This window comes from Dermacentor andersoni, chromosome 5, assembly GCF_023375885.2.
Source record: "Dermacentor andersoni chromosome 5, qqDerAnde1_hic_scaffold, whole genome shotgun sequence".
NCBI lineage: Eukaryota > Metazoa > Arthropoda > Arachnida > Ixodida > Ixodidae > Dermacentor > Dermacentor andersoni.
The window spans coordinates 21,270,486-21,287,491 of NC_092818.1; the positions used below are offsets into that span (position 1 = coordinate 21,270,486).

At 45.1% G+C, this 17,006-nt stretch overlaps 1 protein-coding gene across 7 annotated transcripts in view; it reads right to left on the bottom strand.

The window, feature by feature from the left end:
- Positions 1–17,006, bottom strand: part of LOC129384594 (uncharacterized) — a 165,419-nt gene that overhangs the window by 67,121 nt on the left and 81,292 nt on the right. For 6 of the 7 annotated variants that reach the window (XM_055070148.2, XM_055070144.2, XM_055070143.2 and 3 more), the window contains one exon: positions 4,408–4,503. The exons of the other annotated variant lie outside the window; for it this stretch is intronic. In XM_055070148.2, coding sequence (XP_054926123.1) covers positions 4,408–4,503 — 96 coding nt within the window. The remainder of the gene's footprint in view (positions 1–4,407; positions 4,504–17,006) is intronic. 7 annotated transcript variants of the gene reach the window in all.

Below are 17,006 nucleotides of genomic sequence, written 5' to 3' on the forward strand. Positions count from 1 at the left end.
TGTAGGGGATGTTGCTCAGAACCCCCTCTTTAATTTGTAGTAGGAAGTCTTGGGTTGATAATTTGGTGCGAAAGCGGAACATACTGTGGGGATACAGATCTTCATCTTCCATGTATTGTTGTAGCCTCCTTGTCACGATTCGCTCGTACAACTTGCCAAGGCACGAAGTGAGTGCTATCGGCCGTAGGTTTTCTACTTGTAGCTTTTTCCCTGGCTTGGGGATCATAACTACTTCCGCATGTTTCCATTCCTCTGGCAGTGTCCCCGCTTCCCAATGTGTATTGAGGAAGTTCGTCAGCTGTGTGACCCCCTCATCACTTAGGTTGCGGATAAGTGCGTTCCTGATCTTGTCCGCACCTGCTGCTGTGTTCCGGGTCGATGCCTTAACTGCTGCGAAAACTTCCTCCCTGGCGATGGGTCTGTCTAGGTCGGGGTTTTCTTCGCCTCGGTATCTCTCCGTGTACGCTTCGGGTTTATCTTGCCCGTAGCACTTTACACGGACTTTTTTCCAGTAGCTCTTCTGTCTTTTCAAATTGGTGAACTAGTCTTTGGATGGCCTTGTTACTTTCTGACTTGGTCTTGGTTGGGTCCATTAGAGCCTTGAGGATACGCCAGGTCTTTGCGGTGCTGAGGGTTCTATTCAGCGAGTCGCTAAACTTTTGCCAACTTTGTCGTGTGAGTTCGGCTGCGTATTCCTCTGCCTCCTTGGTAACCTCTGCTATCTTCTTCTTTAGCTTCTTATTTATTCGTTGTTTCTTCCTCCTTTTTGTTAGTCCACGCCTTGCGTCTCATAGCCTGAGGAGTCATGAGTCCACCTCCGGTGTTTGCTCTGACCTTTCGACCTCCTGGGTGTATTGTTGTTGTATTTCCTTCAGTTGCTTGCACCATTCCTCTATGGACGTTATGGCCCCCTCCATGTCCTTGCATTCTTTGCAAAAAGCGTTCCAGTCCGTTATTTTCGCTGTTCCTATCTTGCGCTTGATGTTCTCTGCTGACACTTGCGTTCTTATAATGTAATGGTCGCTACCCAGGTTCTCCAGCAGGTTTTTCCGCGTGGCTTGCCTAGCTCCCCTGACGTATGTCAGGTCTGGGCATGTGTCGGGACTAACGCTGTTGCCTACGCGCGTTGGTTGGTTTACGTCCGTTAAGAGGGTGCAGCTTGTGATTTCTGCTGCGTCGCTAACTTGCGTTCCCTTCTTAGTGTTTTTTTGATATCCCCAGCCCTGCCCCCTGGCATTAAAGTCGCCCATTATAAGTAGGGTGTGGGATTCGCTAGCTTGCTGGCTCCTATCAAATGTTTCTGAAAATCCCCGTCATTTTGTCGCGGTGGTCTGTATAAGTTTATGATAAAAGTGCTTTTTTGTTTTCCCATTTTCTTTGGCATTATCTCTGTCACGATGTGTTCTGTCCGCGTGTCCGGAATTTCATAGTGTGCTATGGCGACTAGTTTTTTACTACTAGGCGCAGGAACAGTTGGCCGTGTTTCAAAGACACACAATGGTAGGGCATGATAAATACGCAGGAACTAATTGCGTGCACAGTAAAAATATTGCTTTTTTAATAAGGCTTTGTTGCATATGTTGTTTATATGGGCGTCCCAATTGAGGTTACTGTTAATTGTTATGCCTAAGTATTTCACGGAGGTAATAGATTCAATGTACCGATTGCGAATGTGGTAAGTAAAAAGTAGTGATTTTTGTTTGAGTGTTAGTGACATTGACACTGTTTTGGAAAAGTTTATTTGCATTCATCTGTCGTCGCACCAGTCCGCGAGTTTACAAAGACTATTGTTAAGTGTATCCTGGCATGAAGAACTCCTGACAGCAGCATAAATGACACAATCATCAGCAAACAATTGTACCTTGACATTAGGCTCCAAATATTTAGTAAAATCATTTACATAGATAAGAAACAGCAGGGGTCCCAACAAAGACCCCTGTGGTACACCGGATAAGACAGGCAGGCTATTAGATTTCACACCATCGATTTCCACAAACTGAACACGATTCGCTAAATAAGCTTGAATCCAATGCAATATATTTTCTGGTAGTCCAAGTGATTTAAGAATTTCAATTAGATTTTCATGCGGCACACGGTCAAATGCCATTGAAAAGTCAAGAAATATTGCGTCAATCTGCAGGCGGTCATCTATGGCACTGGCAAAGTCGTGTGCAATCGATAACAATTGAGTTGAGGTTGAAAACTTCGTGCGAAAGCCATGCTGCAAATCAACAAAAAATTATTCGCTTCCAAGTGGTTAGATATGTGATTAGCGATAATAGGCTCCAAGAGCTTACAACATGTGCTTATGAGGGAAATAGATCTGTAAATGTTAGGAATAAGTTGATCACCTGATTTAAACACCGGTATTACCTTAGCCGTGAGCCACTCTTTTGGTACTCAGTTCTGTTTAAGGGATGCATTAAAAATAATATATATGAATTCAGAAGTTACTTCGGAGTAGCGTCGAAGAAATTTGTTAGGCGTTTTTTTACGTCTACTATTTAACATAAAAAGAATTCCTTCGCAGCTAATTGAAACGTCAGGAATTGATTGAGATGCAGATGGCGTATATGATTTATCATGGGCGCTGAGAACTGAAGGTGGAGTGAATGCTTTATAAAATGTGTCATTTAATTCTTTGACGATGTCATTAAGATAAGAATTTACGCTGTTGATTATTCTTAGCTGCTGAACACTTCGATTAGAGTCGGACAGGAAACGCCAAACCTTGCCTGGGGAGTTTTTTTTAAAATATAATCATAGTCTGATTATGAAACTTGTCACGGGCGTTACGTAGTTTTATGAGTAAAGCATCCCTTAAAGCAGCGTATTTCGGTATTCTGAGCCATCTTACACTTGTGTTTGCGCTTTATTCTGCGTTTGAGATGACTGATTTCACGAGTGATCCATGGATTCTGACATTTAGTTTTATTTCTATGCGCCGGTACGAATTTATCAATACAATGCTTAACAGCAGAGTTAAACTTACCCACCGTGGTTGCTGAGTGGCTATGGTGAGGCGCTGCTGAGCACGAGGCCGCGGGATGGAATCCCGGCCACGGCGGCCGCATTTCAATGGGGGCGAAATGCGAAAACACCCGTGTACTTAGATCTAGGTGCACGTTAAAAAACCCCAGGTGGTCGAAATTTCCGCAGTCCTCTACTACGGCGTGCCTCATAATCAGTGATTTTGGAACGTAAAATCCCATAATATAATTTAACAGTGTTAAATTTGTCCCAGAGAAGCGTGACGTCATCATCTTTTTGAATTTATCAAGGGAAAGGTGTAAGCAATCTAAGACGGATTCGTCATCAGCCGATTGAAAATCTAGAAAGGACTGCGTGATGGGTGCAACTCCGACGCATTTTTGTATTTCTAAGTCCACATGTACAAGTTTGTGATCAGCTATACCTTCAGTTAAGACAACAGTAGGATTTTCCAATAAGCCTTTGATAAATACAAGTTCAAGAATCGATTGCGTAAGGTTTATCACGCGTGTGGGATGTAATACAAGCTGTTTAATATCATGAAAGAACGTACGATCAAGCAGGACGTGTGCACTGTCAGCAACATGAGAGCGAGAGATTGATAGCTGTTCCCAATCAACGCTAGGTAGATTGAATTTACCGGCCATCGAAAAATTTATGATTAAGTCGGAGCACGCGCTCTAGGTTGATGGCAGGATATTCCATGAATGACACTGCGCTTTTGGGAGGCCTGCACACGACATCGACTAAAATATACAAATCTCGATATTTATCATCAAACCAAATGCTTTCGTAATGTGGTACGTTTGGAAGCTGGACACAATTTATCTTCCTTTTTGCGATAACGGCAACGGCCCCTCCTCGCCCAGTGTGGTCGCGTCTAATTATTATGCGGGAAAGGGGAATTATTTAGGTGTCATTTGTTAGTTTGACGTTATGCTTCCACATCAGAGGTCACTGATATGAGTTTAGACCGGTGCTACGCTATTTCGATGGAGCATATCACGAAAATACTCGAGCGTCCGTGCGATCTGATTCATGTGCACGTGCAGGAATTCCAAGCAACTGAAATTAATCTGGATACACAACGCCATCTCGCGTAGGCTACGTGTTTCTGGCATGTGCAAACGCCATAATTTGATTTTTCTATTCATTTTTGTCTGCATTTTCGTCATTTACAGAAATGAAACATGGCCTCATGAAATAATGTTGTTTTTATTAGCGCTGGCATTATACTTGTGTAGGCAAGCTATATACCTACTTAAGCCCATTCATTGCCTCAGAATAAGCGCAATGAAGAATCTATAATGATACATAGAATCTTAAACGAGAGCGCATATACGCTGATATTCTCCTTTTGTGTTCGTATGGAGGTTTTGGGGTCAGAAAGGCCAGGCGAGAAAGCCGATAACTCACCACTCTTGGATCCCGGCAGCCCGTGTGGACATTTTCACGTCGCAGCACGTCCTGAATTATCTTCTCAGTAACCTTCACTGAAAGGTTTCTCAGAATCTGCGAGCAGTCAAGAAAGACGTTACTTCAATCATATGACCAATTATTAGGTGGCCAAAAAAAACTGTTTCAAAATTTTTGATTACCCAATGCAGCGTTAGCTCGACCTGCTTAATTAGATTGTGCCTCATGGGACATTCAGTAATAAACGTCCCAGGCATTACACTGGCTGGAAACAAAGTATACCGTAAAATATGTACATAATCATGTCTACTTGTAAGCTTAATGACTTTTTATCACACACCTGCGAAAAGTTTGATGGCGCCCTTAAATTACTCTGAATGAATGAATAGAACTTATTGATAGGAAAGACAGAGAGGTCGACCTGAGCTAGTGCGCTCTAGTCTGCTCCTCTGCACTGGGGAAGAGGGAAGGGGAGGGAAAGTATTGGGATGGGTGATGATGATAAGAGAAGTGGTGAGTGCTTATGTACATGAGACAGTTGCCTCGCTAGAGCCGCTTGTCGAGCTTGGTGTCCCGCACGAACTTCAACAATACTTTTGTTGCACGCATTGAAATTGCAGTGTCAGGCCATGGGCCGAGGATAGCTTCCTCCGACAGTAGTTGTCTGCCAACGCTGGCTAGGAAACTGTCTAACGTCCTTCGCTCCAACATATATGCTGGGCAGTCGCAAAGTACGTGTTGCAGTGTTTCGGGCATCTGGCAGTGTACACAATCAGGGCTGTTTGATTGGCCGATGAGGTGTGCGTAGCAATGGGTGAAAGCAACGCCGAGCCGAATCCTGTGTATCAATGATGTTTTGCTCCGTGTAAGCTTCGGGGGCAAACAGAATTTACCGTCTGGGTCAATCGTATGTAGACGTCTGTGAATGTTATCAGAGTGAGCTCTGTAAGCCTTTGTAAGGTCCTGCATGAGTGCCTTGATCATGGAGTTGGTGTCAGGTCGCGAGTAGGCAATCCGTATTTCATCAGGGGAAGAGGAGGCCGATCTTGCCTCACTGTCAGCGAGTTCTAATGAACTCGCTGACAGTGAGTTTTGTGGTGTTTTGGTAATCCAAAAACATCACAATGGCTAGGCACCCATTGAAAGGTGATCACGTGGCCACTTAACTCGGCACTGTGATAAAGTTCGACGATTTCCTGCACGAGCAGATAGTATGGTACTTTCTTTAAGAAGTATTTTAGCGCCTGTAGCGCTGATTTGGCATCGCACAATATGGTCCATTTATGGGGTGTCTGCGTTCTCATAAAACGGACCGCCTCCCGTATTCCCGCAAGTTCCGCAGCCGTAGATGTCGATTTGTGGTGTAATCGAAATCGTTGAGTAATTCTAAGTTGTGGGATGACAAATGCGGCCGTTGTGGCAGATGGCGTGACCGAACCATCGGTATATACTTGTACGGTCCCACTATATAATGTAAATATATGGGACAGGGTGAGTTGCTTCAAGCCAATGGAGCAAACGTGAGATTTCTTCCTAATTCCGGGTATCTGAAGCCTCACTAGTGGTCTTGGCAATGTCCATGGAGGTGTAGCGGGGATGTCGGTGGCCTGGAATCTTGCAGGTACAATGCTTGCGTGACATGCAATAGCTTTAGAAAAAGCACAGTCAAGGTTGGTGCTTGGAAGTGTTGACAGTGGATGGTGTGAGTGTCTGCTTAGCAGGCGAAGATAAGATTACTCTGCATTTATTTTGTTGTCTGTGTGCAGATTCTCATGATATTACGTCTTACACTTCGCGATTCCGCAATTTTTTCTGAAGCATACAGAGACGCTGCATGCTTCGCACAGAAACGCTATAATCTCTTACCTAAATAAATAAATATAATCATTTATAGTGCGCATGTCGAATAATTACGTTTTTAAACGAGCGATGCCTAATGCCCAAAAGATATCACTCAAGTTGTACAAGTATGGCAAGGACCTCCAAAGAAACAAAGCAATATTTCGCATTATGCAGATGCCAAATCTCGGATGGAAGGCAACATCCAATGGAAACTAAATAAAATTCTGCACACAGACGCAATACATTTATGCCCTTGTCCGCTCCCAGACACATGCTTCTGGTAGAGACACAGCCTGCCGAAGCGTATTCCTTCAAAGCAGTGGTTGCATAATTGACCAAGTTGGGTTAAAGCAAGAACTCTACCGCAAGAGAAGAAGAATTCCTGATCGGCAGTCTGCCTTTGCTATCTGTTCAGGGACGTTCATCTAGGTCCCTCACAGGTGGCACCAATCGCGAGAAAGAAAATACAAGGAATAAAGATAGGTTGGAGGGCCTACGGCAGGCATTACCAAATTACGACCAGCAGCTTAGCGCTACCGTCCAAAATAAAAGTCTACGAACATATAAGGAAGAAACTTGAAGGTTAACAAAAAAGCTCGGTAAGAAGTTGTAGGCCACACAGCGAGTAAAGGAACGCAAACTGTTATATTTGATATTAAGAGACAGGAACAGATAATATAGATCAGAGAACAAATGAGGGTAGCCGCTATTCTAGTTGAGATTCATGGGACAACCTGCAGCTGGACAGGCCACACTGTGCGTGGGACATATAACCGGTGATCTATTAGTTTTATCACATAGCTCCGAACCATTTGATGATGTCCTTAAACTGTCCCGTATTCTTTTTTTATGCACGTAGGTTCGTAAAAAATTACCTCTTGCCCATTGCGATTATACTATCTCTCGTGACGCGCACCCAGAGCTGCACGCTTCGCACACAAATGGTCATAGTTTCTTAGCTTACCGCCACTGGGAATTACATAAAGGGTGCTATGAGAAAAGATGCGCAGTCAAGTATGTCAGATAATTAAGTGGAGTTATGAAATTAAGCTATTTGCAGGCACAACTTGGAATAAGCTAGCCTAAGACAGTGTAACTGAAGATCGCTGGACGACTTTGTCCTGCAGTGTGCATAAAAATAAGCTGACGATGATGATGGGTAAACAACAAATATTCTTAATTATCTGGCTATGGTATTTCCTTAAATAAAGTTATTGACCCTTTCGAGCCTGTAATCTCGCAATAAACAAATAATAAATTGATTGATGCATGGGATATTAGCAAGGCCAGATGCAGCCAAAGAGTCAAATACACATGTTGATGGGTTTCCAATGAATCGGTCATAAGACGGAGAAGTGTGCTGTGAATGTAGCATGGCTGTAATTAGGCCTAAAATCTGTCGCTGAGACTTTCGTAAAATATATAGGCATCAAAACAATGACAGTGAGCACACATGTGAGCAATGATTAAAAATGATTTGTTGTGCAGGTATGATGTATTGAATAGTGTAGCTGCACGAAGCCCTTGTGCCCCTTCACCGTCCTTGAAGAAAGAATGAAATTATATTATGGGGTTTTACGGGCCAAATCAACATCTCATTTAGAGGCACGCTGTAGTGGTGGACTCCGGAATAATTTGCAATACTTAGGGTTCTTTAACGTGTGGCTAAATCTAACTACACGGGTATTTTCACATTTTGCCACCATCTAAATGTGGCCACCGGGGCCGGGATTCGATCCCGCGACCTCCTGTTTAGCAGCCCAACACCATAGCCATTAAGCAACCACGGCGGGTCAAGGCGTTTGAATGCAAAGGCCTGGAGACACGTGCTGTACTAGGTGCATCGAACCCAGCAACATCCTCTGGTAAGAGACTGTCCTACACAACCGTTGGACTGATAACTTGTAATGCAGGAATGCCATTTAAAGATAGAACAAACCTTTATTAATCCAAATCAATGAGAAAGTGTTCTTCCTCAGCCAAGGCGAGTGGCCTCTTCAGTCCAGGTAGCCATCTGCCTCTCCTGCTTCCCTGGCCTCGTTCACCAGCTTGCGTTCGTCCTCCAAGACCGGGGCCGTGAGCATGACCTCGCCCGACTCTTGGCGGTCTTCTTCTGTGATTTTGTCTTAGGTTCTTCTTGACTGAGCTTCTTCATTTCTGGGTTCAGCCACATTAGAACACCCCATCACCATGTTACGAAGGGTGTCCGGCTCCCCGCAGGACAGGTAAGGATATGAGAATCGGGTTGGGTCCATTTTATGCATTATAAAGCCGTGCACATAGGACTTTCTTTGGAGGCACCGCAGAACAACTGTCTCTTCTCTGGTTAGACTGGGCTGCAGTAAATTGTATACCCTCCTTTCAAATCTGTAATGCTGCAGGATATCCGTTTATTTTTCTGGGAATATTCTCGGACCTCGTCACCTTTTGAAATCCCTCTGGCAGGGAAGCCCGGATTGTATGATCTCGGGATGAGGTGTGTGCCACTTCGCTTCCAGCCAGTGACTCGTGGCTTGGGTCCCGACGACGTAGGTCTCGGGAACTTGCGTGTATATTGATATCTCTTGCAGGATTTCCAGAGCTTTGATGGACATGCTGCCTTTTTGGAAATTTCAACATGCGGTTTGCGAGTCGGTCAGTATTACGGCATTTTCGATGCATGTAGAGATGGCCAGTGCTATTGCCATCTCTTCGTTCGTATTCGAATCTCTTGCCAGTTTTACGGCAGCGGCCTTGTCTTCGCCTTGGTTAATAATTGCGCTTATTGCGAAACAGGTACCCTTGGATACTTAGCCGCATTCGTGTATCGTGTGTTATCATCTTAGAGAATTTCTTGTGGCGTGCTCTTGCTCTTGCCCGTCGTCTTTCCTCAGGAAAGTTTGGATGCATATTGCGGGATACAGATGCCACTGAGATTGGTGTTCTAATGTCAAGCGAAAGTCACGACTCTATTGCAGTTGCCGCCACATCATAACCGAGCCGAAGAAACACGCTTATCCTGGTAGGAGTGAATTTGAGTCGCTCAATCTGGATTGTTTTCAGCGCTTCTGTGAGTTCCTTCGACGTATTCTGCAGGCCGAGTTTGAGTAATCGTGCCGTAGATGTTCTTTCGGGCATTCAAAAAGCTGTCTCGGTAACTTTTCTAATCTTGATGTTTAGTTTTTCAATTTCTGCATTCAAGGCGAGGTAGGGGGTGCCATATACGATCCGGCTCGTGATGAGCGTAGTTACGATACGCAGTGTCTTATTCTTTGAGGCCCCTTCTTTAGTCTGCAACTCTCTTATTGAGGTGTGACACTTGGGTGAGCGATGTTGGAAGTTTCGGTATGGTGGTGGCTGTCGACCGGCATTAATGTATGACAAGGCCAGGTATTCGCAGCGACTCCACTGGTGTTAGTTCGATTCCGTTAAAGCGTGTGCTCGCGTCGGGTTGCTCATAGGCTGGTGGGCTGCCTCAAGTTATCGCGTTAAACATTAGGAGTTCTAATTTTTCGGGTGCACATTGTAGTCCGAATTTGTTAAAGTTCGATGCAATTTACTGCTTTTTGTACGACGTTCTGTTGTTGGCCAGTACTGGTGCTTTGGTGCACATTGTTATATTGTCGGCATAAAAGGCATGACTGAGCACTTCAATTTAGTTCTTGAGGCAATTGCATCATTATGATGGTGAAGAGCAAAGACGAGATTACCAACCTGTGATGCGTCACCTTTTTCGGTATCTCGAAGTTTTAGGTTCTTATGTTGCCAACCCCAATGGAGGCCGTTCTGTCTGAAAAGGAGATTTGTACGCATCCAAACAATTGCTCACAACAGTCGCTCGCCTAGAGGTTGCGCGGAACTACCTCGTGCGCCGCGTTTTCAGAGGCCCCCTTGATGTCAATTGTCAGAATGGGGTAATTGTGATGTTTACCCAGGTAGTCTATTCGGTCTTTGAGCTGTAATAGCACATCTTGCGTGTGAAGATGTTGCCTGAAGCCTAGCATTTTGTTCGGCATCAGGTCATTGTCGCGAGGCGATGAGTGAGGTGTTTGTGAACCGGTGTTCCATCAGCTTTCCTGGAAACGATGTCAGGGAATTGGTGTGGAGATTCCCTACTTGCAGCCGTCCATTGGATTCTGAGATCATGGCGTGTTACCATGCTGCTAGGATCTTGCCCCTCTCCGAGCACTCGTCTATATAATTGAGCGGATTGTTTACTGATTTCTTTTTTAAATTTCTGAGGACTTTGTCCACTCTCGACGAGGTGTGTCAATGAGCTACGCCAGTGTCACTTCGATCTCTACACGGGAAAACGGTCTGTCCAATTCGTGACTGGGTGGGTATTTGTATAGGTTCGAATTACTCTTGCCGCCTGGAGTTCCTCCTCCGGTGAGCTTGTTTATGATTTCTTGCAATACTTGCTGCTCTGTAACTAGGTAACAATAGTGCAACTTTGCAAGGTTATGTCTATGTTATGTCTTGTTTTGTATTGATGGTAGAAGCGACTAGAGAATCTTCCACGTATTTTTCGTGCTCAGCGCTATTTCAAATAGGTCAAACGTTTCGTTCAAATTTTACTTGCTAAGGTTCTCAGCCTATGTTGATGATGATCGGAGTTTATTAGCGCAAGGGCTAGAAGTCGCCAAAAAGCGCCAAGGCTATGATAAGACTTCCATTGGTAAATGAATAATGACTATCGAGACGTGAATTAAACACGGCTGTATTGAGACCTGAAAATATTCGTTGGAAAGTGCGTAAATATAATCGTAATAAAACTAGACAATGAGACATGACTTATGCTACGGAAAAATGATGTACTATGAAGAGGTGATCTACTAAAGTATGTTGTTATAATTGGCACTACTGCCTCACCAAGGCTCTTAAGCACATGGGCTTGCAGGCTTGTGCCATACAGGTCGCTACTATCACACTATTTGCCGCTACTGAGAGGATGTGCTATGGATATCGTAGGTTTATCGCAATAAATCGACATCTGGTAAACATATTTCGTACAGGTGTATGATCAAAAATTGGTTCTGCTGCAAAAATGAATACCAAGTGAAGAGGAAGGGGGCATCGGGATGCTAGAAAAAAGTACTTTTTTGGCTCAGCTTCTACTTCTTGACACTCCACCGAGACTTGGAGAACGGTCAGCTTCTCACACCACCTACCATAGAAGCGAGGTCCACTACCAGTCCACAGGAAATAATGAGTGCCGTATGCGTGTCCTATTCTCAGTCTACAGAACATGACATCGATTTGTAGCGCTTTAGTTACTGAAGGCTGAATTTCGTACGCGCGGCTTGATTAAATAAAGTTGAGTAGAGGGTGATGGTCCTAGATGGATTGCCAAAAGTTTCTCAGCGTTCTGCGCAAGACAGATTTCAAGTGTGTGGGCGGGATAGCTATGGTAGTGTTACAGGTTCGCGTTGTTATTGATGTAGCAAGTTCGTGTGCAAGTATGCTGCCCACTATGTCTCTGTGGCCTGGCAGCCAACATACAACGAAATGTTGGTTAGATGCATACATAGTGCACAGACATGAGTAGAGGTCATTGATTACTGGATTCTTGTTTCTGTAAAGACACTAAAGCTGTGACTACTCTAAGAGAACCTATAAATACGACAGCTTCCTGCAGTTTTATACCCTTTATGTGTTTTGCTGCCGACAGTAATGCATAAGCTTCTTGCGTAAAGACGCTCGATTCTGCGTCTACAATATTGCATTCCGAACACGTGGCAGGAGTTCCGCGTAGAATACGCCATTACATGACACCAAGGTATGATAATTATTCACCAACTAGCCAAACTTTCCACATTAGGCCTATAGCCTTTATTCGGTCTGCATCTACGCTCTAGTGTCTTACGTTGCTCAATTTCTTTATATCTAAGGAACGGTCTAGAACAATTAATCGATCTAGCGACACCCTTGAAGTGCTCCCCAAGTGCCTCTACCTGCTCTTGCAAGGTATTCCCTTGATCATCGACCAAGGGTAATGGCAAGGTCTGCGGCCCGTTAAGCCTTCTAAGAGCATTCGAACTTTCCCCTCCTTTGGCTAGGAGTTTATGCTTGAGAGAAATCTCTCCCAGTTTGTTCCCATGGCCTGTGGCCTAGTCAGCCTTCCCTGCGATTTGAAGTGTTTAATATCTACGAGATCTTAAGCAGTTGGTGTTCGACGCAGGGTATTGTTTGCTTCTTCTGTCTTGTTTTGCTTCTTCCGTGCCTGTCTGCAATCGTCATTCCGCCATTGAATGCGCCGTTTACATGAACGGCCATTTGTTTGAGAGGTGCATTTTTCTACTGCACCGATATCAACAACTGTAAGATACCGTACTGCGTCATCTATATCAAAATCATTGATAAAATCATCTGTTAAAAAAGTTGATTCATTAAACTGCTTCAGATGAACCGTTTCTAGTTTCCATCGAGGCATATGTGGCGAACGGTCATGTTGCTCTACTAGCTTGAGTAATATAGGAAATGTGTCACTCCCTAGTGGATTCTTGACTACCTCCCATTTCAGGTCAGGAATTGATGAAGCGGATCCAGTAGCCAGATCTATAGATGAGTACGAGTTATGCATGAAGCTTAAATGTGTCGGTTCTTTCTTATTACAAAGCCATGCACTAGAGCTTACAAGAAAATTTTCGGCGAGTGGCGCTTTAGTGTCGCACCGGGTGTCTCCCCAGATACAGTTGCGGTCATTTAAATCGCCTACGATCATGTAGGGTTCAAGAATCTGATCCATTAGGCAATATAAACTTGTTTTTTTAGCTGTTGATTAGGTGGCAAGTACAAAGAGCAGATTTTAACTAGTTAAAATTATTGCTGAGCAGGTCATGTAATGCGCAGATTGCGCATGTAACTGTTGGACCATTAGGGTGAGAAAATGCGTATCATGAGAAGCGAAGCGCAGTAGAGAACGGCAGAATACTAGGTGGTGCAACGAAACTAGGAAATTGGCGGGTGCTAGTTGGAATCGATTGACGCAGGGCAGGAGTAATTGGACATCGCAGGGAGTGCCCTTCGTCCTGCAGTGGACATAAAATAGGCTGATGATGATGACGATGAAAAATTATTGCTTGTTGGGCGACTGCCTTAAGATGCATGCGAAGTTCAAATAAGTGACCTGCTACACTCTTATCAACAACGATGGCTACACCACCGGACAAGGCATTAGCATCGTCACGATCTTTCCCAAAAATAGTGTATCGTCAGAGACAGTTTGTATCTGTAGGCTTCAAGTGCGTCGCTCGAGCCCATAGCAGCTTTGGATTGTAGCTATAGAGGAGTTCTCCGATATCGTCAAGGTTATGGGGAAGTCCTTTAACGTTACATTGTGGAATATGTGTTTGAATTATAGGAGAAGTATTCATCCTGTATGTTAAAGAAACAAAATTTAGATCTCGGGGCCCCCTACAAGCGCCATGACACGGAGTTCATCTTTTCTACAGTGGTCGACATAATCGCGCCACTCCTTAGGCGCTGAAAGCGCCGTCACGATCGGTGTTACGTCCATCGCTTCTTGCGAGGCGCTGGACACGCGCTCTTGCGCGCACTGTTTCACGAGAGGGCTTCGTATCAATGGACGATACACTTGACGCCACCATGCCGGAAGTCGATGGCCCCTTCTTCTGTGACGGAAAAGCAATGCTGGCTGCCGCCGCCAGAGGGACAGATGTCGCCTCACTCTTAAAGTCCCTTGATAATTTTAAAGTAGCGACACTCTTTGAACTCTGCCGCCGCCGCGCGACCTCCTCGCCTCCTCCTCGCCCCTTGCGCGTTCCCCCGCGGCAACCAGTTTTGCCCCCGTTTTTCTGCACGACGATTGGTCTCCCTGCCGTTGCCCTAGGAAACGCGCGCATCTTGAGTTTTGCTTGTGTTTTTCTTTTTCGTTCGCGCCATTTTCGTTCTGAGCATGGCTGGCTCGGCGCTTTAGCTCGGCGTAGCGAACGTTGCACGCTGTGTTTCTGGTCTATGTGCTTGCGCTATGCCGGGCTGTTGCGCATATAACTGCAGCAAGAAGCCTGAAGATGGTTATGCCGTTTTTATGATACAACAATGAAAGCGTGACGGCTTGCGTAGGAAGCAGTGGCTGCATGACATTGGCCGAAAGAACTTTGTTCCGACAAAGAACAGCGTTGTTTGCGAGCTGAGGCGTCTGTCTTACAGCTCGTAGTAAAGCAACCCGTAATGCTGCATTTTTTACATTCTTCCGGCCTGCTCACCAGCGTTTTTGTTGCGTTTGTCCTCAGTATCCTTAATATTCTGGGGCGGCTCCATCACCTCGCATGTCGCTAACTGTTGTTATTCAGTCGGAAGTGCAGCATTATAGATTCCGCTTTGCGCCCTGAAAGAATTAGTGGCAAGTACACCCGTGGTATTGCAGGTGGTGAGCGTTAGCTAATCAACATTGATTTTTTTTGTTTTAAGGTGAAAGCCTTTAGATCTTTATGTTTCAAGGTCGCGTTGTAAACTGGAAGTATCACGTGACCCAAGGAACGCCACAGGCGACCCAAAGCATGTCCACCCCTGTATAAGAGAATGATTACCCAAGGTAATTAATGAATCATGAGTGGTTGACATCAGGTGTATTAGGGAGCATTAAGGTTGATTAGAGTGTATTAAAGAAGATTAAGGTGGATTAGAGTGCATTACGAAGGATTAAGATGCATGAATAAAGTTTAAGGTGCGTGGAGGAGGATTAAGTCGGATAATGGTGGATTAAGGTGAAGTGTTGATGAAAAGGTATTAAGACCGATTGGGGTGGATTAGGGTGCATGAACAAGGATTAGGGAGGATTAAGGTGCATGAAGGAAGATTAAGGTCGATTAAGGTGAATTGGTGTTAATAAAGGAGGATTAAGACCGATTTGGATGGACTAGGGTAGATTAATGTGGATTAGGGACCATGGAGCTGGATTAGGTTTGACAGAGGCGGATTAGGGTGTGTTCAGGTAGATTAGGACCATTAAGCAGGATTGAGTGGGATTAAAGTGCGTGAATAAGGATTAAGGTGGATGAAGGAGGATTAAGGCTGATTATGATGAATAACGGTTGGTAAAGGAGGATTAAGACCGCATAGGGTAGGCTAAGTTGCATTAGTGGCGATGTAGGTTGATTAAGGTGGATTGGGAGTATTAAGGTGGATGAAGCAGCATTAAGGTGGATTAGGGTGGACTAAGGTGAATTGGGGTTCATTGAGTATTAAGACCGATTAGTCTACCATAATCCTCCTCATGCCCATTCATCGACCTCAATCCTCCTTCATTCACTTTAATCCACCGTAATCCATGAAAGTCCACCTTAATGCACCCTAATCCCCCTTCATGGACCTTAATCTACTCTAACCCTCCTTAATGCACTTTAATCCTCCTTAATCAACCGTAATGCTTCCTCATTAACTTTGATACACCCTAGCCCACCATAATCCTCTTTAATACACCTTAATTCCTCTTAATCCACCCTTATCCTTCTTTATGCACTTTAATCCACCATAATCCACTATGATCGTCCTCAATGCACATCAACGCACCTTCATCCACCCTAATTAACCTCATCGACCTTATTCCAACCTAGTCTTTTATGCACCTTAACCCACCTTCATTCACCCTAATGTACTTTCATCGACTTTAATCTACCTTAATCATCCTTAATACCCGCGAATTCATCTTAATCCAATCACTAATCAATCATTACTTTGCTAATCATTAATCAACTCTTATACGCGGCTGCATATGCTTTGGTTCGCTTCCCGCCTTGCTTCGGTCACGTGATATTTTATCTAGCTCACAACGGGACTTTGATACAGAGGTCTAAGGCTTTCGCTTAATAAGCCACACACAAAGGGATGTGTCACAATCAATACTAGATCAGACGCACGAAGTAAAGCGTCTGATCGTGTGGCAGAAAAATTGTCTGGAGTATAGAACTCGCCTCAAAGCTCCCTTTAAAAAGTATACCCCGCTCATACGGCTTTAAGAAAAAACCAACCTCCTTATAAACGTTGCCTCCAGCATTATCGATGCTGTTATTAGCATTTCTCAAAATTTTGAACCCCACTGGGGCGCGCAACTGGCCCAAAATAACACACCTCCAAAGAATCCTGCGGCCCGTCCGCGGAGCCGAGGAGGAATAGCGTGCCGTGCGCAGCCGGCGGGCGAGGAGAATTGAGGAGGAAAGCGCCGTGAGGAGGAGAGTGTCGCTACTTTCAAATTATCAAGGGGTTTTACTCACTCTGTGTGGACCTACGTGTATGGAGGGGCTTTATGTGGACCGGACAGGCGACGGAGGCTGCTGTCGCGCTGTCACAAAGTGCGTGCCCGCGCCCCTCTCGAGATGGCCGCCATTGCCGCCGCGGCCGCAACGCCGCTTGCACGACGATCGGAAAGAGGGCTCCCCAATTGTTCCAGAGCTTGCCCTACCGGTTGGTCACGTGGGTCGCCGGAGCGTAACGTGGGACGAGGGGGCCCGGCGAGCGGGTAGAGTTGTTTGGGAGACGGAGCAACGTGGTCGTGCACCGGGAGACAGCTCAAGATGTGGTCGGCAGGCTGAAATCTCCATGCCGGAGTCTTCGCCGGTCGATCGACAGACGATGCAAGTCCGTCAAGGTCTTCGGCAGCGAGGTACCAGCAGCCCAACGCTCTTCAGATCGGGATATCGGCAAACACGCCACAGCGTCGTGTTCCAGCCCACTCTCAGAACTTCCCGCCGGACTCATTTTTTAAAAATCGCGTTTCATCTTTCATGTAATTATTCATCGCGTGTTAATTCTTGGAT